This window comes from Falco rusticolus, chromosome 10, assembly GCF_015220075.1.
Source record: "Falco rusticolus isolate bFalRus1 chromosome 10, bFalRus1.pri, whole genome shotgun sequence".
Classification (NCBI taxonomy): domain Eukaryota; kingdom Metazoa; phylum Chordata; class Aves; order Falconiformes; family Falconidae; genus Falco; species Falco rusticolus.
In genome coordinates this window covers 4,541,330-4,564,003 of record NC_051196.1, presented here as the reverse complement: position 1 = coordinate 4,564,003, position 22,674 = coordinate 4,541,330, and the positions used below count along the sequence as shown (strand labels likewise).

Genomic DNA, 22,674 nt, shown 5'->3' with positions numbered 1-22,674 from the left:
GTTAGTGAAAATGGGGAAGTCAAAATTTGTAGGGGATCTGCATCTTCAAAGCTGTGTGACCAAGGTAGAGAAAAACACAGAGCAAATGAATCTCCATTGCAATTTGCACCTAGCAAGTACCAAAGAGAAGCTAGATTACAACAATTAGCACCTAGCATAATCCCAAAGAGCAAGAGCAAAACTTCTTCAAAATTCATCCACAACCCAGCTAGCTGCTCATCCCAACATGCCTCCTCCCAATCTTAAAAGAAATGGCAAAAAAATAAAATCGTCATCTCTTCCTTTAAAGGAAACAATAAAATCTGAGTGCCTTGATGCATGAACAGACCTGTCCATTTCCACTGATACCACGTCGTATCATTTAGATAGGACTGCCCCAGCTCTAGGAAAATACACCTTGGCCATTCTCCATTTCATTTTATATTCTTATTCAAACCACAGTTCTTAAAGAGTCTGTTATCTTGACCTGGGAGTTCAGCTATGTTAACACATAGCACTGCCGGGAAGAACAGTACACTTCTTTCCACTGTTGTGTGAATAACTAGCGTAAAAGAATAACGTCCCCAACCCTGTAAAACAATTAAGCATGTGGATGAGCCCATCCCTATCTGGTAAAGCAATCAACTCTACATTCACTCAGGGCTTAACTACAGCTTGGACAGCTGAGAGTTTTCATTTTGAGAGCGCTTTACAATGATGACAATATCACCACACGACTGGCATGCACAATATTGATTTTAGAATACAATTTATCTCTCCTGAGTATGAACAGTGAGTCTGCCTCACTTCAGTGCCCATTCCTAAGACTGCAATTCAAGGCTTGCAGTTTCAGATACATATGAGGTGCTACATTCTATGATATTTCTTTGTGTATAAATTAAAACCACTACCCTAAAAGCCTTCAGTAATTTTCACGTATAAATAGAATATACATGAAGAAGTACTGGCAAGAGTAAAGTTTAAACCGATGATTCCTTGGTACAGGGGGCAGAAGAGGAAAGTCAAGCGTAAAGTACAAAGCACACTACAAGACAGATACAAACCCATATGCACCGTATAAACTTGCCTGTGTGCCATCGTCTTTGGCTCTTTTTATAATATTCTGACGTCCATCCACCCAGTAGATCAATTTATCTAAGGGATCATAATCAATAGCTTTGACATTCCTCAGACCGTGCATGGGCAGGATGATGTCTGGGCTTTGTTGATCATCTGGGATCATCCGGCTGATTGCAGATTTTTGGCTAAACAACAGGAAGCTGGCAGGTGCTGAAACAAGCCGAAACGGAATGCGTAAGAAAATGCAACTCACACGGTCAAAAATACATTCACACAGAAGACAATATGTAGGACAAAATCCCAGAGGGACAATTATAGTCACAATGAAAAATAAAGTCATTCATAATCGGAGATTTTTGCTTTTACGTTGAAAATGTGTCTTTGTGTACTTCTGGAGGGTAAGCGGGCACACTCCCACCCAGGAAGTATTCCTTTTTCATGTTATAAAGTAACTATGTTCCTCATGTGGAATTTAAGTAACATCAGTGACAGTGGCAGTACACAGTCACAGGTTTTCCTGTATTATCACAGAACCATTTAGGTTGGAAAAGACTTTTATGATCATGGAGTCCAACCATTAACCCAGCACTGCCAATTTCACCACTAAACCACATCCCTCCGCAGAGCCTGCCTGCCTCCAGCGGATCCACACCCCCCCAGCTCGGTGTCATCTGCAAAGGTACCGAGGGAGCACTCGATCCCCTTGCCCAGATCATCGATAAAGGCATTAAGCAGGACCGGCCCCAGCACCGAGCCCTGGGGACGCTGCTTGTGCCCGGTGCCAGCGGGGTGTAACTGCGTTCAGTTTTTCACCCAGTGTAGAGTACACCTGCCCAAGCCATGAGCAGCCGCTTTCTCCAGGAGATGCTGTGGGAGACGGTGCCGAAGGCTTTACTAAGGTCCAGACAGGCAACATCCACAGCCTTTCCCTCGTCCACTAAGCGGGTCATCTTGTCACAGAAGGAGATCAGGTCAGTCAAGCAGGACCTGCCTTTCCTAAGCCCATCCTTTCATCCAGTTAAAATTTCCTTATATGCTACTGTGCCAGGATACCTGAAGCTTTGTTGGTTTATTTTTTCAAGTCAACAGTCCATTTTCCATTCATCTGCTGTTTTTACTAGAAACTTAAATTCTTAACGGACGAGTGACCCGGCAGGCCTGTATCATCACAGGCAGGGGAAAAACGCAGGAATTGCAAGTGCCACTGCACTATTTGGGATGCTGACTTCATTAAACACTTCAGAGAAAAAGATATTTTTTGTTTAGAATTTCTCTTCCACCCACCTACACACTTAGGTAAGGATTGGGAAAGTTTCAATCAGTTGGATCACCTAGAAAGCCCAGTAAACCAAAAAAGACTAGACTTGACAGCGCTGTTATTTCTAAGATTTGAAATACAAATCGTCAGCCCTAATGCATGTCACAAAAACGGGTGTAAAACTCCATCCTCCGTCCTCAAATTTAAAGGTCACCTTTAAAGCCAGAACCATTGAAATGGACTTGTGATACCCCTTCCCTCTTTGTTCCGAAAGGGATCACAAGCACCCGGGAGCCACAAGCGCTGAAGAATAGAATAGCAAACCAAGAGGCTTACAACTACAGTTCCGGCTGTTGGGATCCAAGGTATAATGAGCAGCACAGCCACACCTAAACCCATTCGGTATGGCAAGGCACAAGTGACCGCAATGGCCATTGTTCTGCACACAATCATTCAAGCCGTCCTGACGTGAAGAATGGAAGACCAGTATATCCATCACAAAATCCAGATGGCCCTGGATAAGTGTCCTGTTCTTCCCACTGGTCTTGTCTGCTCTTTCTATACTGTGAAGATTCCAGTCTGTCCAGTAGATGTAATCGCTGTATTGGGTTAATCCGAATGGATGAGGTAGATCATCTGCTATGATTTCGCGTTCTTGTCCTGCAAAAATAAGGGTTATCAACTAAAGGACAATTCCCAAGTCATGAAATGAAGAGTGTGACTGGCACCAAGAAAAAGTTTCTTCTCTTTTTAAAATAAAACCTCATTTCTCAAGTCAGCACCATGGAATTCATTATTAATTCATTATGCTCACAAGGTAATCTAAACAGATGCATTCAAAAAACTCACCCTGATACCCTCTTGCCTATTAAGCAATTTGAAACTGTGCCAGCGTATCGTCGTTTAAATAATAAATACTCTGTATGTCTCATGCTTATCAGCCCAAATAGATATCGGAAAACATATTCAAGAATACCATCAGCTCCAGGAATCACTTAGGCCAGTAAAAAACCCAATTAATATACACGAAAGCAACAACATACAGCAAACTTGAGATTCACAGTGACACAGCTATGAGAAATCAGGGTGTTTCACTCAAGAAACACAAACGTTTTGCAGTGCAATTCAACAGTCAGCTCCCCCAAGAGATTAGGAAACCATTTGTCTGGCAGCAGTCCTAATACTCCCACGTTCGGTGGCTCAGTTAGCAACATTCATAGCAGATTTAACACCTTCTAGAACGTTAGATGGCCTGCGCCAGAGATGCAATACACTAAAGTAGATAAAGTCTTATTGTAAATCACCTTCCTAAACGTTTTCAAGTACAAAACTACGAATCTCTGCCACTTTACATGAAATGAAGATGTAGCCTTCATCAGCATCATCCCCTTCTGCCTCAAACAAATGTCCAACGCTAGATTCTACAGAACGCCTCATTCAGATTCCCCTGCTCTACTTTCCATCGTGCCCTGTCCCATTTAGCCCAGACTACTGCAGAGGGAATGAAAACCCCAAAAACCAGAACATGAAGTCATTTCCCTATAAACCACCAGAACGAAATCTGGATAGAGGCAACCTTCCCAACTACTTTTAGGCACCTAAAGTGTCCAGGTTAGGGGCACAGATATCCTGCACACTCTCAGGTACTTCTTAGAGCAATTCTGGTCCACAGTGATGAATTCAGGGTATAGGTTCTTTCGAAGAAAGCAGATAAGCTGTCTAATTGAATTCTGACAGTTGGCAGATGCAGGAAAATCTCCCTATAGAGTGATTTTTTTCCTGCCAGGTAACATTTATAACGCCCAAGATTAAGCTGGGACAGCATTCATTCATCCACTTTGAGTGTTCTGCTCCTTGCTGGTGGGGCAGACGCTTCGATCAGCCATGCACATTCAGACCTCTCCTGGCAACTGCCCAATGCAGGCCAAGCCCAGCAGCATCTCCTTTCCCAACAAGCCCACCTGCTTGGAGTCTGCCTGAGTCTTCGTAAAAATCTGCCAACTAAAAAGACAGCATACAACACTGTCTTCAGCACTCGTCCTTCTGCTTCCGCACCACAAATACATCTTAACAGTAGGTTCAGCTTTAGAACCAGTTTGATTTACCACAGATGATTTAAATATTGCATTTCTTCTCAATGCCACAATCAGTTTCTAGTTCAAGCTCGCCTCTGGCTATTTGGTTTCTCCTAAGCATAATGCAGCAGCTTAGCGAGAGCTTTAATAGACCAGGCACTTTGGAGGGAAAAATCCCAGCTCTAGACACAGAAACAATCTTACCGCAATTTCTAACCATTCATTCACTGGTTGTCATCCCAAAGCAACAAATACGAGAAATGAAAAATCAGTGATAGCCTCAGAATCCAAAACTGTATCACACTTCCTGTTTTCCTGAGCTTAGTAGGTTCTCTATATTCTGAAGATACGGACAGACAGTAACACTGTAAAAAAATTTTTCTCACCCTAATGGTAGCTTTCACAGATTAAAAAAACCAAACCAAACCAAACCCCAAAAAACTTGCAGGGAAATGGCACATATCATCAATCAGAGCATTGCTGTAACAATCCTGTAAGAGTTTGCTTATATACCATATGTTCTGCCACATAAACTTTGATTTTTACACTGGAATTCCAGAGGCATTAATTCCCATCTCACAGAGGTCTCTCCTTGGAAATGGAACAGGGATAGGATGTCAGGTCAGGAACTTCTGGATTCCATTTCTGATCCTATCATCGATTCACTGCGTGGCATTTGGAAACTCACGCAAACCCTGCTTTCTCAAGAAGGAATTCCTATCTGCGCCAACTAAAACCTTTAAGACCATTTAACATTTGCAAAACATCTGGATGACACAAAAGCTCTACGTCATCTGCAGTAAACACAACTCCCTTCTTTTGCCCAGTTACTTACCATGTCAATACCACCGTGAATGTTAGTGAATCCTAGCACACCCCTTGTACATATAAAAAAATGCCAATGGAAGATATGAAAACGTGTGGAGTTGTGCCCAAAACACGTTAGGATACGCTGCAGAAGTAGCTGCACCGCCTTTCAGAGTGCAGGAAACACAAGCAGTGTTTTGTTTTTGAACTAATACAACTTTCCTGAAGCTGGAGACAGAGATAATACTTCAGGAGAAAATTAATGTCTAGACTGAAAAGTCAGGGGTGCTTTACAGCGGACCTCTAAGTTGTCCCCACCTTGAGAAACTCAGCGGTCACCTCTGCTTTGGTAAAACATGGCCCGTTTCATATCGATACAGAGGAATTAGAACATTTCTCACCATCTTCATAAATCATCATATGGTTATTAATTTAGGAAGTTTATTTTAATCTCCCTAAACATTTAATTCTCAATTTATTCTCATTAAAAAATACGGATTTAATATCGATTATATTATTCCAATTTCATATTATTCAATCGTTTTACTACGGCCAATGCCTATTTCTGTACTGGCTGGCGTAATTAACACTAGATTACCTAGCATATTTGATGACTCAATCATGCTTGTGTCTAAGTCAGTCCAATATAGCCTTTGGTCCGCATAATCAATAGTGAGGTCATTGGCACGACCCACTTTGTCCACCAAAGTGATGCTGTTTGTTCCGTCCATGTAGGCTCGCACAATCCTCGGTTTGCCTCCCCACTCAGTCCAGTACATGTATCTGCCACGAGAAGAACAAAAAGAGTACATCAGTAGGCAAGACTGTGTTCAGCTGCACGCCTTAATTTTTCTAAATTTATTTTCAGTTCTTTAAAAGGAAAAAATAGGGATAACGCATGTGGTTATGTGCAGTATCACAGTACTCCTTTTTTAGACAAAGGCAGAAAAATATGATTGGCAATTCTTAATTTTTCATTGTAACCACAGGGTTGTGGAGCACTTATCTTTGGGAAGACGCTGGAGAAATGGGGCTATACAAACTGCCCGTTGGCTTGTCACGTACAAGAACACGCACACAAAGCTCAGACGAACGCCACTGTCCCTTACCCTTTGGTAGGATCAAGAGCCAGAGACCTTGGGTTGTCCAAGTCCTTCCACACCAGGACCTGCCTGTACTGCCCATCCAGACGGGCCACTTCAATGCGATTCGTTCCAGTATCTGCCCAGTAGAGGTTCTTTCCCATCCAGTCTACAGCCATTCCCTCAGGATAATCCAGCCCAAACTCAATCACATGTTCAACAGAGCTCCCATTCATGAAAGCTCGGCTTATGGTCTGGAAAACAAGTGTGTGAAAATATTAGAGCGTTTACGGACAACCCACTGAAATAAAAGGAATAATCATTATGAAGTTTAGTGTGCAAACAGAAACGAGTAAGAAAAAAATCAGCTAGCATTACGTTTTTTAAATATATTTCTGTTGTCAAAAAAAAAGATATAGCAATCCACCGGATAAAAAGACCTGAATTTTCAGAAAGGTAGCAGTTTCTGATGACCAGTCCAAGACATCTTAAAAGAGTACGATTTTCAGAAAGCACTATGTATCTGCAGATTCTTCCTTGCCCTTTCTCCCTCTCCTCTATTTGCACACAAAAAAGCTTGCTTTTTGAAAATTTCTTTATTTGTTGTAATGTTTTAAGTCTCAGAAACACATCTCGATTCAGAGAAATCTGAATGAAATTGTTTCTCATGATCAGTCACCTGGAGCAAGTTTGCTGATCCCACCTACATTTGAGTTACGCGCGCTCAGCAAGCGTGTTGGGAAGAAAACACATACAAGGACTGTGTAGATATTCTGTACATAAGGAAGCCACCCCTAAAAAGGAGCACTGAAACAACCCCTGATAAACCACCGGTAACGTCCAGGACCAACGAACAATTACCCACCCTTGCTACCAACACTAAGCGACCACTCCACGTGCCTGCTAATATTCCAGCTATTAATTTCTTAATAATTTGATAAACGATCTTATTATTTTACTTATATAGAAATATATATTTTATAATTTGTATTTCTTTAGAAATATATTTTACATATATATAAATATATATTTTATGATTTGTATTTCTTTAGAAATATATTTTACATATATAAAAATATATATTTTATAATTTGTATTTCTTTAGAAATATATTTTACATATGTACATATTTTATTTATTATTTAATTTAGATGTGAGATTTTCTATTTTTACAGGACAACGTCAAAACCAGAAATCATGTAGTATATTTTCACAGGTATAACCCACACCTCAGAAGTATAATCCCTTTTGGAAAACAAGTCCTCGTATAACCAGAGGCACAAAGAGGTGAGGGCAGTGGTGGTCACCGAAGGAAAGGGAGATGCCCATGGGCTCGGAAGGTACCCTACCTGCTGCGGGAGGTGGGGGGGCAGGGGGAAATGAAAACCCAGACGTGCCGAAACATACACTGAGACATATGTGAAAATACAGACCGTGGATAATTCAGGAGGTCACAAGCAAGTAAAATGTTCTCCAGTTCTGCCCAGAGATCTACACACTGCTGCCAGTGACATAACACATTTCCCACTACAAATGGTTAAGACGACCACAGCTCCAGCTCTCCACGTTCTTGCGTGAGATTTATTTAGCAACTGTGTCTGCAGTACGCTAATTTATTGCACTGGCACTGTTCCTGAAGGCAAGGTATCCCCAGCGCCAGCAGCACTGGTAATGCTGAAGCACGACGCTCATTAGCCTTCGCAGAGAGGCTATGGAAAGTGCACGTGCCCTGCAGGCACCAGGGGCGCGCTTTTCCCTATTATGGCTCAGGCACACTGGCAAGGAAACTTTGATTGCTCTTGGAAAACCTATTAAGATGCTAAACAGAGGAATTCAGCTCCAGAAGTGAAATGTGTCATTTTCTACCATTACTTAATTCACTTGAAAAAGCAAAGTGACGCTGATGAACACTGAACGTGCTTTAGCATGCACCTGGATGGGAACCAAGCACGTCACGGGAAATGTCAAACTCCGGGGAACACTGAGACAGAACTGGGGGCAGGTGGGGGCTTCTCACAGCGTGGAGGGGACTGGACAAGTTCCCTGGCCTTTCCTCTGCCAAGCTGGAGCCACAGACCGACGACAACCAATCTGAAGTTCACTTGCCAAATGTTGCTATTGAGTAAAATTGCCTTCCAAGTCAAAACTGGAAGAGACTAGAGAGCTCAGTGGGTTGCCAAGCTCGACGTTTACTCTGCCACGTGACATGCAAACAGCTTTTCTACAACGGATACATATATGGATGCAACACATGCAGCATCCAAGACTTAGGCATTCGGTATGAGCAGACACCGCTTTGGATTTTTATTTGAAGCGGGAAGATGCCTGTCACCCAACTGTGCATTCAACAATGCAACTGTCTCCATCTCCAAGAGTCTCCTTGGACGCAATTCAATAACAACATTAGCAACTGCAGGACAGATCGTGTAACAGAGACCTTTGTTAGATCAAAGCAACTGCTCTGTGGCTTTATATTCAGGGAATTCACACATCAGTAATACCTTCAAACTAACATCAGTCCAATAGATTCGGTTATCAGAGACATCAAAATCCAGGGCAGATGCTTCTTTGACTCCAGTCAGAGGAATAGCAACATCGTTATTGTTGGTTTCAAGGGAAATCCTATGAATTGCTGCTCTGCTTGTGAAAACTAAGAAGGCTTCAGGAATGATGCAAGTCTTCATGTCACTCAGCAGCTCAAGGCCAATGGGACAGGCACACCTGGCCTCCTGGGGTGTAAAGAAACACAGATGGCTGCAGCCTCCGTTGTTCTCTGCACATGAATTAGTTCCTTAAAAAAAACCCAAAACACAACAGATATTGGTGCACTGTGGAGGTAGGGGGGAAAGGGGAGGGGGGAGAGGCTAGGTGGAAACAGTGTAATTATAATTTTTTCAAAATAAGTTAACACTATGTTCTCAGCAGAGAATTCTGAAAAACCCCAAACATTCAAAACTGTTTCTTTCCCGCTACCAACGGATTAGGAAGCTGGCCCTATCCCTCCTGTAGTACAAATAACAGCTACAAACATATCCTCCCAGTTTCCCCAAAGATTAAATTCCTTCACTGAAGGCACATAATTACACACATGTTCAGTCTGGTTATTTTTGGCCAAATACCCCATCATTGTATCTCTTTGAAATGACCAGTTTTACGAATATTCAATGATACAAAATGGTGAGAAAAGAGCTGGACAACTGCAGTTCTTTCCCAGCTGTTTAGTTTAAAGCTGAGAAGGTTCCTTAGCAGAAGCAGCTTCGACAAGACCACCACAATCCCACACTTATTTTTCCATGCGAACAACCATGACCAGATGGGGAGGGAATCTGCAGGGGAAAGTAAGGACCAGAAGATAAATGAGTGCCTCCCTCCATTTGCTGGAACCAAAGATTTAGGTATTTTTAGACTGTTGCCACACAAAAAAATCTCCAAGATCAGTCTCAACCAGGTTTCTTTTCATTTTCCCTTTTTTAGGGCATGCTTAGTTCAGACTGCTGCTGTAACTTGCAGCTTGAGGACTTGATTATCCTTCAAGTAAAGCTTCCTGAAAGGCTGGAGATCTGTGTATTGGCAGGGGGTAACGTGTCAACCTACTTCACGTGATTCTGTTGCACCTACTCTCAGTAATTTTAATAGTTGACCAACGAATCTGTTCACTGCTGTGCCCAGGCTCCAGTGTTGCAGGCAGCAGACAGACACGTGGTGAACACGTGCCTCTCACGAGTTACTGCTGAAGCCAGGAGGTCCTGCGACGTACGCCGCTGCAGAACGCCGGCAGGGCCTAAACACTGCCTGCACCTTCCAGCGGACGCGGTGGAAGAACCCCGAGCTCCACCTGCTGATCCCATGCTAAGGGGCACACTTCAACTGTTAGATTTAAGCACAATTTAGGTGTTAAAAGTTGAATATTCAAGTGTCACGTTCTCGGAGGCAATGTCGTAATAGCCACTAACTCTGCCTATACCACCCGACATAGCAAAGAGCATTTTGGTAACTGAACATCACTGGGACTTTGTTCTGGAAGAAAAGAGCAGCAGAAAATTGAGCAGTTCTGTAAGCACCAGAAGTAAGGACTCCTATAGATTGGGGGCAGGAATAAAACTCTCCTCGCAAAAATTTAAAGAGTGTAGTGGAAGCTGTGGAAGACATGCCAAATGCCACTAAAAACCGGAAGCCCATTATTTCTTTTGCAGCACAGTATTTTCCCAACTCTATATTAAGTGCAGTTTCCCTTTAAAATGATGCAAACACAGGAGACCATAGTTATTCTCATTACAAGCAATCAAGAGTTGCTTAATGAAAGCAAGCTCATCTAGAAACTACTGCAAGTCCATCCTGTGACTCCTCATGCTTACCAAACACTTTGGTAACACTTGTTGCTTTAAGGCCCATTAAATCTGGCAGCTGATCGATAATGATGTCTCTGCTAGCCTTTATCTTGTGAACTCTTTCAATACTTCGCCGCTGCCAGTCGGTCCAGTAGATGTAATCTCCCAGCAGCGTGAACCCGAATATATGTGGAAGCTTATCTTCTAGAAGGGTTTTCCTCATTGTTCCATCAACATTGATGACCTGTGGGAAGCATGAGAGGGGAAAAAAAAAAAAAAAAAAAGGAAAAAAATAATCTTTTCTAATGCAGGTACAAGTAAAATGGCAGCATCAAGCATATTTTGAAAACTTCTCTATTTTTATGCAAGAACCTCCTGAAATCCACAGCATGCTTCTTCAGAAAAACGTACCTCTAGGATTGTTGAAAGAGAAATATATTGGAATGACAAGACTGAAAGCGGATTCTCTCACCCCTTCTCCACTGAAAATCCTAAGCAGCATGAATTTAACTTGCATCAGTTCAAATCTGCAAAGACCACCACAACAGGAGTGGTTTTGGGGGTGAGAGTGAGCTTCAGGAGATTTTTAATTTCCATTCATGTCTTGGTCTCACTACTGAACTCTCTCCCCAGAAACAAGGGGGTGACACTTTGGAGTGACCTTTGGCGTTCAATCGCAGGGAAGAGAGGCCATCAGAACTCCTTCAGGCCGTAACAAGGTCATGTAGAATCTGCACGTTCTGAAATTTTGGGTTTTTTTTACCATGAAAGAGGTAAGTTTTTCTCACAAGGTCTTTAAGATGTGGAATAAATACTGACTTATCGACATATTAACTTGTATTCCTAAAACTGCAGAGAAAGCAAAATAATATTGGAGAACACTGGAGATGGGATAAGCCCCACAGATACATACATACATACATATATATAATATGTGTGTGTGTGTGTGCTATTGGTTAATTATTTCATAACCAATTACTGCAATGATCTCGTGCTACCCTGCTTTGTCATATACTGCTTTGTCATATAGTCTGACCCTGATCGTTGGGCAAGACAGGGAATCAAGACGTCCACATACAATTCCCCACGCCACGTGCCTAAAGTCACCTCCACCTACTACACGAACTGCCATCAGCCTTTCAATCATCCAGACATCCCTTACCCATGGCAAAGGGCGTACATTTATAGGACTCAGGCAAAATATTTATCTGACAAATCCCCAGATTCCTCCCCATCCTCCTTCTTGCAACTGGTAGCTGCAATATAACCACAATATTTTTAAGGTGTTACATGAAAATTCATGCAGTGAGCAGCATCAAGTTCAGTATCATAGTAAAACCAAAACAAAATACCACAACTTAAGACAATTTATTTTCCACTGTGATTCAAGCAAATCTCCACTTGTTGCTAGAAATGCTTCACCAGTGGACAACTGCTGTGCTTTAATTTAGGCTCCCACGGCTTGTGAGTTTTTAAGAAGTCTCATCTCTATTATTATTTAGAAAATATTTGTTTTTCCAGACTCAAAATACTTCGCCTGTACCTTGTAGATGATTGCGTTGCCTTCACCATGCAATGCTTCTGTTTTCTTGTGATTTAAAGACAGCTCTGGTCATTTCAGCACTGCGTTCCCCTGGCACTTAAACTGTTAAGTATTTAAGCAATATTTATTTCTTATTTTAAAAGTCTATAACTTAAAACGCAACGTAATATTAAACCATTTAATGACTAACAATATTGTGGGCTGTCAAAATGAACCATCAGTTTTACCACTTTTTAATGCAGATATTATAAAACCGTACGTTGTACGGCTCCATCCATACGTGGTAAGCAGCAAAGCACCTATAATGTCTTTTTGTAACGTGACCAACAACAATTGCTACCTCTGACTAAATTAACATGTGAATTTCAGCATGTTCATGCACATCCACGGTAGCTACCCAAATAAATTAAAAAATGAAATCTCCGCTTTGAAATCTTATCAAACTTTACAAATTTGTGAAAAGAACGTGCATTTCTTCCATGGCACAGGCAGGACCTGTGGCCCCACGGGGAGAGGAGCCCGGGGTGGGGACACGTGGGGACCCTGTGGGTCACAAGCAGTTTGTGCGGAACCTCAGCCCGTGGGAAGGAGCCAGGCTGGAGAAATTCGTGGAGAACTGTCTCCCAGGGGAGGGCCCCCCGCTGGAGCAGGGGCAGAGAGAGGAGGAATGAGCGGCAAAGGCACGTGTGATGAGCCGACCACGACCCCCCTTCCCTGTTCCCCTGCGTTGCTGCGGGAGGAGGGGGAGAAATCAGGAGTGGAGCTGAGCCTGGGACGAAGGGAGGGGTGGGGGGAAGGTGTTTTAACATTTAGGTTCCTCATTACCCTACTCTGAATTGATTGGCAATAAATTAATTTCTCTGAGCAGACTCCGTTTTGCCCGTGACGGTAGTTGCTCAGCGATCTCCCCTTCTCGTCACCCACTGTATTTCCCCTGCCCTGCCCAGCCGAGGGCAGTGACAGAGCGGCTGGGTGGGCACCCAGCACCCAGCCATGGTCAGCCCACCACAGCATGGGACACACGCTAGACCTCCCAGCCATCACCAGCCAAACCGCGGGGGCGAGCGGTGCCTCCGTACCCACCTGTGCCGCACACAGGAACCACCACTGCAACATGGTCCGTCCTGGCACGCTGCAGCGTGGAAGTCTTCAGCAGCGGAGGAGAACAACTTCACCAGAACTTTAAGACCACCGAGCACCTCCGGTGGATTTGAACTCATGCTACAATGTAAACCTCTGGATTCCTGCCACAAAAAGCCTCCTGCTGGACACAGTCAAAACCACCACCAGAATTCCTGAAAACTACGTTTTGCCTCAGCCCATCAACCTATGGTTCTTCTACTACTTGATGAAGTAGCAGACACTGAAAATTAATGTCTTTTTATTTTGTTAAGCTAAACAGAGTACATTAAAAGAAAAAAAAAAAAAAGGCTATGTTTGCAGCTAAAAGCCAAATGGTTCTGCAATTATCTCATTACATCATGTCCAGGCAACCCCCAAATGCTCGCTAATTTAAAACAGCATCAATCCCACAGGCGATACTACAGGTTCAAAAGTTCACGATGCATACTTAGGTTTTGGACGACCACAGTGGTGCCACACCAAGTCACCAAGATGCCATTTCCTTCACAACAGGGCGAGCAGGGTGGGCATCGAGCAGCCACGTTTCCAACTACTGTTGCAGACGAGCAGTGGAATGGTCCAAACACAAGAGGTGCTGACTAAGTCACACCAGATGAAGGCTGGATCCAAGGATGCAGGAACACCCATTATTTCAATTCCATGTGCCTCTGTGGATCGTTGCAGATGACTCCAAGCCATTGAACTTTATGAACCTCATGAAGTTCAGCAAAGCCAAGTGCCAGGTCCTGCACCGGGGTCGGGGCAGCCCCCAGTATGGATACGGGGTGAAGGATGGAGAGCAGCCCTGCGGAGAGGGACTTGGGGGTGCTGGTGGGTGGAAACTGGGCGTGAGCCAGCAACGTGCGCTCGCAGCCCAGAAAGCCACCCGCGCCCTGGGCTGCGTCACCAGCAGCGTGGGCAGCAGGGCGAGGGGGGGATGCTGCCCCTCCTCTCCGCTCTGGTGAGACCCCCCTGCAGCGCTGCGTCCAGCTCTGGGGTCCTCAGCACAGGCGAGACATGGGCCTGTTGGAGCGGGGCCAGAGGGGCCACAGAGATGGGCAGAGGCTGGAGCCCCGCTCGGTGAGGGCAGCTGGGAGAGCTGGGGCTGTTCAGCCTGGAGCAGAGAAGGCTCCGGGGAGACCTGACAGCCGCCTTCCTACATTATACGACTGTTCAAGCACAGTGGGGACGGAGATCCAAAATGCTGGGATCAGACAGCAATAAAACGCTTAATGGCTTATATTTTGGCTAAGAAGGTGATGGAGTAAGCGTTTGCTTGCCCTCTCCCAACCATCCCTCCCCCTGGTCCTGTGGGCAGAACTCCTATGAATCCAAGCAGGCTTCCCTGGGATGCAGGAGGACAGCTCTGACTTGGAGGATCCTCCCGTGCCGTGGGCTATTATCAAGCCCCCTCAGCAGTAGCTAATTGGTGGCAGCAGGCAGGACACACTAATTACGTGTGACGCCACCTTCTAGTGGCAGCCGGGGCAAAGCCTGCGCCACCCGCCGTCACATGCGGTTCAACAGGCACGTACCAAACTCCACCTCAAATTTTGCTGCCATCCATCCTCCCGGGGACCCACCTCTACTCTAGCATATTAACTGAAACCATGAAGATGCAAAATAAACATCTACAAACAGGCCTCACAATCTGGCCAAAAGCACAACTCCTTTCATTAAAATGGCTCAGCTAATTAAATACCGTATTAACCCATCATTCCACATCTGAAACGGTGCGTCGCCTGTTGACTGCAGCCGAAGGGAAGCCGTTACGGTGCATTCCTTAGCATTTAGCACAGAGACCAGAACAGGCTTTTTTCTACTCAGGGTTTTCGTTCTCTTTCTGCAACTGGTAAATGGATCTCGACTTGGGTCGAAGGACAAATGCAACACTAAATCTGCCGTGCCTTCCACACAAAACACTGAAGCCCCCCTTGAACAGAGGCACACACTAAAAGCCCCTGATTAGTCTTAAGACTTCAATGACAAATCTCCTAATGAGGCATCGCCAAGCTCGGCTAAAATCTGTTGTGGACAAAATGGAATCAACATCAAACGCCTTAATGAACTGAACTACACAAAAAACACAATAAGGTGATAAGGTGTGATTATTTTTTTTTTTTTAGATGCTGCTGCAGTGTATGCAAAATGATTTAATAAATATTTCCAAATATAACACTCAAAAGCTCTCAGCTCTTTGAAGAAGATTAAAGTAAAACAATGCAATTAAATTCTACACATCAGTGTGATTCATGTAGTCAAGTTATATTTCAGGTGCATCTGTGAAAAAAACAACTATTCAGCATATATATAGGATGTCTTTTGACAGAACAACAAAGAGAACTCAAGATGCCTTGCTCCTATATTTAATTCATTAAGATAAAACAGAATTTGTTCAGTTGCTACAGACAAATGGATGTCGTCAGTGGTGAAGTCAAATGGAAAATCATTCCTGCGGGGCTGAGCTAAATCACTGCATGAGCAGGAAGGAGACATGGCAGGCTGGCAATGGTAAAACAACAGGACTGCTGTATTATTGGGAGACTCTCCATTACTGGGAGAGTGGTAGGCCTGTGGGTCTATGACTCTTCTCCTGTGGATCTACTCCTCTTCCCCTGCTGGAGAGGAGAGTCTTTTGCTGTGAGGGTGACCAAGCACCGGGACAGGTTACCCAGGGAAGCTGTGGAGTCTCCATCCTTGGGGATACTCAAAAGCCTGGGCAACTGGCCATAGGTGGCCCAGCTTGAGCAGGAGGGTTGGACCAGATGATCTCCAGAGGTTCCTTCCAACCTCAACCAGCCTGTGACTCTGTGAATGGCTTTTATCGGTTCTCACCAGAAGACTCTGAAAAGGCATCTTGAGTGAACAATGCCCAGTCGTCTTCGGCTGGAGAAAGAACTTGTGAGACAAAGGACATGAGTGGCCGTCAACAGGGAAAGAAAGAGACAAAGAAAAGAGAAGTGGAAAATTCTGGAGAGTAAAGAAGCCTGCCCCAGAAGAGCAAAGCAGCTGTGAGCAGTCTGTACCACAGCCTATATTCAGCTGAGTATAAGCTATTCATTAACATTTCCAACAGCTGAAACACAACCACCTTTCATCAATGCTTTGGGATAAAAGCAAACTTTTTTTTTTTTTTTTCCTGGTCTGAAGGGGCTTAATGCCAGGCATGTATTGGCAGACACTGGTAAGCAGAAAGGAGAATAACATTAAGACAAACAGTACCAGAACCCACATATCAAAAAAGGGTGGGGATGGATGGACAACAGACATATCTGGCCAATTTCCACAAAATAAAAAGAAAAATACTGCTTGAGTCTCTCAACAATCTGTTGCCTCAAACAGTTGAGTAACACTCGAGAATTTCGAAAGCAGTTCCTCGGTGTTGTCAGTAATTTCTATCCACCTTGGCAATATCTAGGCTACCTGGTAAAAGCTGCTTCATAAACAAAACTCATGAGGTTTCTACTGTCATTACATTTCATGGATTAATCCTACATGTACTATTGTAGCTCTTCTTTCAGATCATCCTCATTTCAGGTAGGTTTTGATGTTGATGTACATTTTTGTTATTGTTTTCTGAACTCTCACATTGCTTAGGCGTTAGTGTTCAGGGCCAACTGCAAACTATAAGCACCCACCTACATTTAGAATAAGCCACGAACCACGAGAGCACGGAGAATGAATTTCTACAGTATCATGAATTAAACAAATTTCTGAACTGTGGGTAACCGTTTGCTGTTTGCAAATACACGGTGACACACCACCCCCCTTTTCTTACATGTTCTTTTCCTTTCTCTAAGAGCCTGGTAAAAGAGCCCACGCTCAAACTTTTCCTGATAGTCTCCCCCACACACACACAATTCTCAACAACCTCGCAATGTCGGCTTCCTGGCGGGATGCTCCAAAGCTGTTTGTTCCAGATGCAACGACTCTAGCACGTTTTCTTTATCAATTTGTTCTGTTTCACACAAATAAAAATCTACGCTTACAAATTAACGTAAGACGGTTAAGTAGTGACTTGTTAAAAAAACCCTGAACCAGCCATCTACAGAGATGCCAAATGCAACAGAGTATAAATTTACATTATGAAAAGCAGGAGTTTATAGCGATCTCCCACTTTCTCTGGGATTAATATAAACAAAATACGTTCTTATCCTTCTGCTCATATTATCACCATGTGAAGTGGTTATTTATTTGCAGTGTTGATCTGTTCATATTTTTCCAGATCAAATCACCACCACCCCTGATTCTCTCCTAGGACTTCACAAAATCTTATTAGTTCCAGAGACAGTGTTGCACTTTCAGACAGACTTTTCAAAACACGAACACATGTAATAAGCTCTAACAGACACAGATCGATGGATGAATTTCTTCTTGTTGGAAAGGTTGTGTTAACATGATTGTGATTTTGAACCCGCTTATTTATAAACCTCATCTAGGAGCAGTTAATGTTCTCCAGATGAGTTACATCAGCCTGACATTTCCAGAACTTTGTTCTGCTTACAGGATATCAAAGGATTAAGGGTGCAGCTGGTCAATTCTGCAACTTATCTCTCATAAGCAGGGACATGACGGCATGCTTCGAAACTCCTTAAAAGGGGAAAAAATTAAACACAAACATTCTCAAAATAATTTATGGCAACTGTTGGCTAGATCCTAAAGCATAGAGGATCTACTGAATTAATACTTCAGTTTTATTTTTAGGTAGAAGTTGCTTATTTGATACACTTCAGGGGAATTTTACCTTCTGTAAATGCTTTTTTCATTCTGTGGTGCTGACCACCATGAGTTAAGTTCCAAGGGGCATGCGACACCTCTGAATTTTAGCTAACCTCCATTATGAAAACAATACACCTTTTCAACTTCTAGTTAACTAGTCTGGGACAGGTGAAGAAGAATCTAAATTTCTTATATAATAATATTTTTACAATGCACACATCTTCATTTTCTCACTTCTCTCCTGATTTCCCTTTTCTTCAAAGGGATATCAATAATCTTGTAAGATCTTTACCTTCTCCTTTCCAGATCCAAACATATTCCCAACTCTAAAGACTGCTAAACATCTGTGGAAATAGCACATCATACAAATATTTACTGTGTTATCCTCCTGCTGATGAAGCCGGTACTGCAAGCACGTTTATAAACTATACGTACAACATGAAGGAAAGACAAAAAAATAATGAGATTGATAGGAGAAAAAAAATCGTGGTAAACTTTTGAGTCCAAAAAATGAAGCAGCAATTTCAGTAGCCAACTACAATTCCTTAAAAAGTCAAAAGGATGTCAAGAATAGCAGCTACTTGCAGTAGGAAACGGCACCACTGCTGGTCAACGTTTCCCAAGGAAAGACTTGCCTCCTGTCCAATGTTATCATGCTCACACAGACTTGCAATGAAGTAAAAATTAAGTTAGATGTAGTGTTTACTACTCCTATTTTTCTCCTTTTTGTTTGTTTACCCAAATATACGTGGCCTTTTTTTTTTTTTTTTAAATCATCTTTTATTTTACATACAATGAGAGGTCCAAGAACAAGTGATTGAGAAACACCAGCCTAGCCATGACCCCCTCTTGGGGTCTTTCTAGCATTTTACACCCAGTGCCGGGTCTCATGCCGTCAACCTCTGTCCACAGTAAACTAAGATTAAGGTAGAAGTGTTTTGTCCAGCACAGTGGGACCTCTTGCTCAGAACTCAGCCTTCTTAGTCTTGCCTTGGGGAATCATAACATTTTCATTTTTTTAACCTCACCACAGTGCAATTAACAGAAGCCACTTGTAGCCCTTCACATCCTCCTCATCCTGTGACAAGCAAGTACAATGCTTCAGAGAGCCAGACAACGAAACCCTTACGCTCCAAGTCACCAAAAGTGTCACATACGGAAATTCCACTGAAGTCGAAGGTTGAAAGAATAGACTCTAGATCAAGTTGAAACGTCCATCTATTCCACAGCACTAGAATGGATGCTTTATCCTCACTTAATAATGGATTAGCCAAGTCTCATGTACTTCCCTTAGTCAGAAATTGAATCAAAGTTCTCTCATTAAACAATTATTGCTATCAGAGGGAGACAGATGAAAAACGAATCCAATACAAATGCAACCAAAGGCAGTGGGCATACAATCCTCCTTAGAGGGAGGCAATGAAAGTCTAAGGACTCCTGTAAGCATATACAAATACTCATTCAGTTCCTGATCTCACGAAGGCTCCTGGGCCAAGCAAACAGCAGATTCTGATCACAATTCCCTTCTATTTGGTACCATTTCTAGAAACGCTGCGTTAGACTAATCCAATCAATCCAGTCTTACCCACCACTGTGTAGGGTGTACGTCAACAAGGCACAAGTAAAAGCCATGCCCAGAAACCTAACCTAGGCTGTCCACAGCCAGCTGGAGCATCAACAGCTGGACGGAGCCCTGGCTAAGAAACGGTGCGAACACAACTATATCACCAGCTCCTGCAGCACTAAGCCAGGTACCTCGGCACAGCAAGCTCTGACACCTGCAAGCCCTCTCGCAGCTGAGATGTATCTGCTGAAGGAGCAGAGCACGGCAAGACTCCTCCTGCCTTGGTAAGATGCTCACACTCCACTATTACTTGGGGTAAGCAATACTATCAATTATACTTATTTGAGACACTATTAGTATTGGTAAGTTACGCACGGAACGTTCAGTTTACCAACAAAATGTAGTCACCAGGTGGTCTCCAGTCCCTGCAAATGGTTAAAAAGGCAAAACAAAGCACAATCCTGATCAGTTTTCAAATAAAGCTACCTTTCCTTCTCAGGCCCAAGCCTGGCAGGACAGACAGACCCTCAGAGGATGTTCGGAAGCTCAGAAACGTATAGAAGGCTCCTGAGAGTAGATCTAAGTAAGGTCGTTCATCAAGAGCTTCCTACATCAAACCAATATGAAATAGTGGAGACAAGAGTTTAGCTGAAATTTAGGATGTCCTTTTGACCTACAAGACAGATACTTTAGGGTATGATTCCCTGTACCCCGGTATAAGGAAAAAAAAAAAAAGAGGTGTATTTAGGAGAGCAGACATACACCACGTCTTCAGGAAGTCAGCTACAGTCAACTGCAGCTTGCAAGCTTCTTCTCTGCCTTTACCAGGCTGGTCTAAGATCATAATTAAGAACTCCAAAAGTACCAGAGAGCCCCTTCTACTGAAGGCTGAGCAGTTAACATGGGTATTGGGGGGATGGTTTGGTTTTACAGCTCAGACATCAGGCAAATACGGATCCCAGCGTGTAACCTCAAGCAGGTCACCAAATCTCTCCAAACATTATTTCTCCACGTGCATAACATGGATAAAAAGCCTTCCTCTTTCTGAACCCTGCCTTGTCTGCTCAAACTGCTTCTCAATACCAAAAAGTGGAGCCAAGCTGATACATCTTTCAGAGCGCAGCTTAAAATTTGGCAGGCAGTGCTGCTCAGGCCAGTTCGAGCAGAGCCTCTGGCACCCCATTCCCCTATTCACACTGACACCTTCTTGCCATGTCAGCACAACTACTTGTGTGGTAGAAAACGTATCAGACTGAAAAATCTAAACCTTTTTGGCTGGTTATTTTTCAGCTGGATCTGCTCCCTGCTCTGGTTTTCCACGTGGCTGCAGACTGTGGTGCCAGCCAGAACAGAGCAGGGGGATGCTATGAGAGAGGGAGGGCAGGGACCGCCTGCAGGCACTGGTGCAAAGAACTGGTGTAACACCATCTTCAGCGAGGTAGTAGACCCACGGGGAAAGTATGTCTTTCTAATGTGCCTCACTGGGTAACAAAAGAAGTTATTTCCTTCTGAAACAGGAGCGACTTGATACTTAAAATTAATTGGAGGACATATCCTAAAATAATACATACATTAAATAATTGAAGACTGGTATGTTATATAGTTGGTAATTTTACCTTGGAGGGCTGACAGTTAATTAGAAACAAAGAATAAAGCTTGTGCTCTCTTATTCCTATGCTAATGCCCCAAAAGCTCATATTTAATGTGAAACCAGCACTATTTGAAGACACTTGATCCCAGGTCCAAGGGGCCAAACACAATCTGCACAGGCGACCGAGTCACCCGCAGGACATGTCTGCAGCGCCAAGTAATAACAACTGACCCACCACCACCTCTCACCTGTAATTTGCCCACTAATGACTCTCTCCCACCACAACTGAAATCCAAAACTCCAGGCTCACTTTCAAATTATCTGTGAAACGTGAGGAGCCTGATGACAGGGGAAAAGAGCACAGTTTTTTCAGCCTAAACTTGCAGGGGAGGCAAGGGTTCCACCTGCTTGCACGCCAAGATTTCTCCTTCTGCCCCGTATTCCCTTGACCTTGTAAACATCGGACTGGGGCAAAACCTCATCTTTCCAAACAGAGATTGCAAGGGGTGCTTGTAAGCCTAGAAAGGTTCAGCAGAAAAACAGGATTCGATTTTAAAGGGGTGGAGAGGGAGATCTATATGAATTTGAATTATAAATAAAAAAAATAATCATTAATGACAGCATTTCCCTCTCTGAAGGCCAGCACAACTGGAACCTGATGTTACAGGAGACTGGGCTTACAAGAAAAGGACGATGACACAGCAGTAACTGCATTTTTATGGTTTTGGATTGGAGGGCTTGTTTTCAGAAGTATGGTTATTTCTAAAATAGTTGTTTCTGTAGCATACAAGCAACTGCAACCCAAGCAACTGGCAGCCCAACAGGCTAGAACAGTGATGGAGTAGTAGATCAAAAAATTAAGCGTTTAACGAGAGCCACGAATACCGCCCTCCAACAGGCCATTTTAACGTAGCTAACGGGCAAACACCGAAATGCTGGTCACTGAACTCTTAGCTCCCAGGCACCCAAAACTATATGGATCAAACGTTGCCCTGCCATGTCATGGGAAAACCCTGGAGCTTCAAAATATTTGAAAGATGAGAGAGTAGTTCAGGTGAAGAGTGTCTGCGCACCCAGCTTTCCCTGTCCTGTAGATAGCTGCTTTGGCTTGCCGCTGGCGTCAGACACAGGGATATGCGGACTTTGGCCTGACCCCAGATGCCCTTTTATAAATTCTAACTCAATAATGTAATAGGAAGGGACAAGAAGTAAAAGTTGACTTCGAAAGACTAGAAATTATCATCTGAGCAAAGTGATCCTGATTAGGAAGGGAAGAATCTCCAAAGCAGAATCCTCTCTGCCCTGAGCTCAAGTATGATTTCAGCAGTGCTCACGCTCTCAAATAAAAGAGAGGGCTCACACAAGATAACCAGCTGCACACACTTCTCCTGGCTAAGATTTTATTAATGCCTCTTCAAACAATGCAACTCTCAAGTACAAGAAAAGAGATCGGTAGCTGGGACTGATAAATGCAAACCCAAAGCTGCGTCTCTCAGTAGTAGGCAGAGTTTGCATCCAGACTGGAC

The 22,674-nt window shown here is 43.5% G+C and overlaps 1 protein-coding gene across 1 annotated transcript in view; it reads right to left on the bottom strand.

Moving 5' to 3' along the window:
• The window catches only part of LRP5 (LDL receptor related protein 5), a 154,455-nt gene that overhangs the window by 24,891 nt on the left and 106,890 nt on the right, over positions 1-22,674 (bottom strand). Inside the window, exons 8-13 of the mRNA XM_037402297.1 lie at positions 10,637-10,853; positions 8,783-9,072; positions 6,309-6,535; positions 5,798-5,982; positions 2,654-2,977; positions 1,067-1,269 (exon numbers count right to left, since the gene is read on the bottom strand). Coding sequence (XP_037258194.1) covers positions 1,067-1,269; positions 2,654-2,977; positions 5,798-5,982; positions 6,309-6,535; positions 8,783-9,072; positions 10,637-10,853 — 1,446 coding nt within the window. The remainder of the gene's footprint in view (positions 1-1,066; positions 1,270-2,653; positions 2,978-5,797; positions 5,983-6,308; positions 6,536-8,782; positions 9,073-10,636; positions 10,854-22,674) is intronic.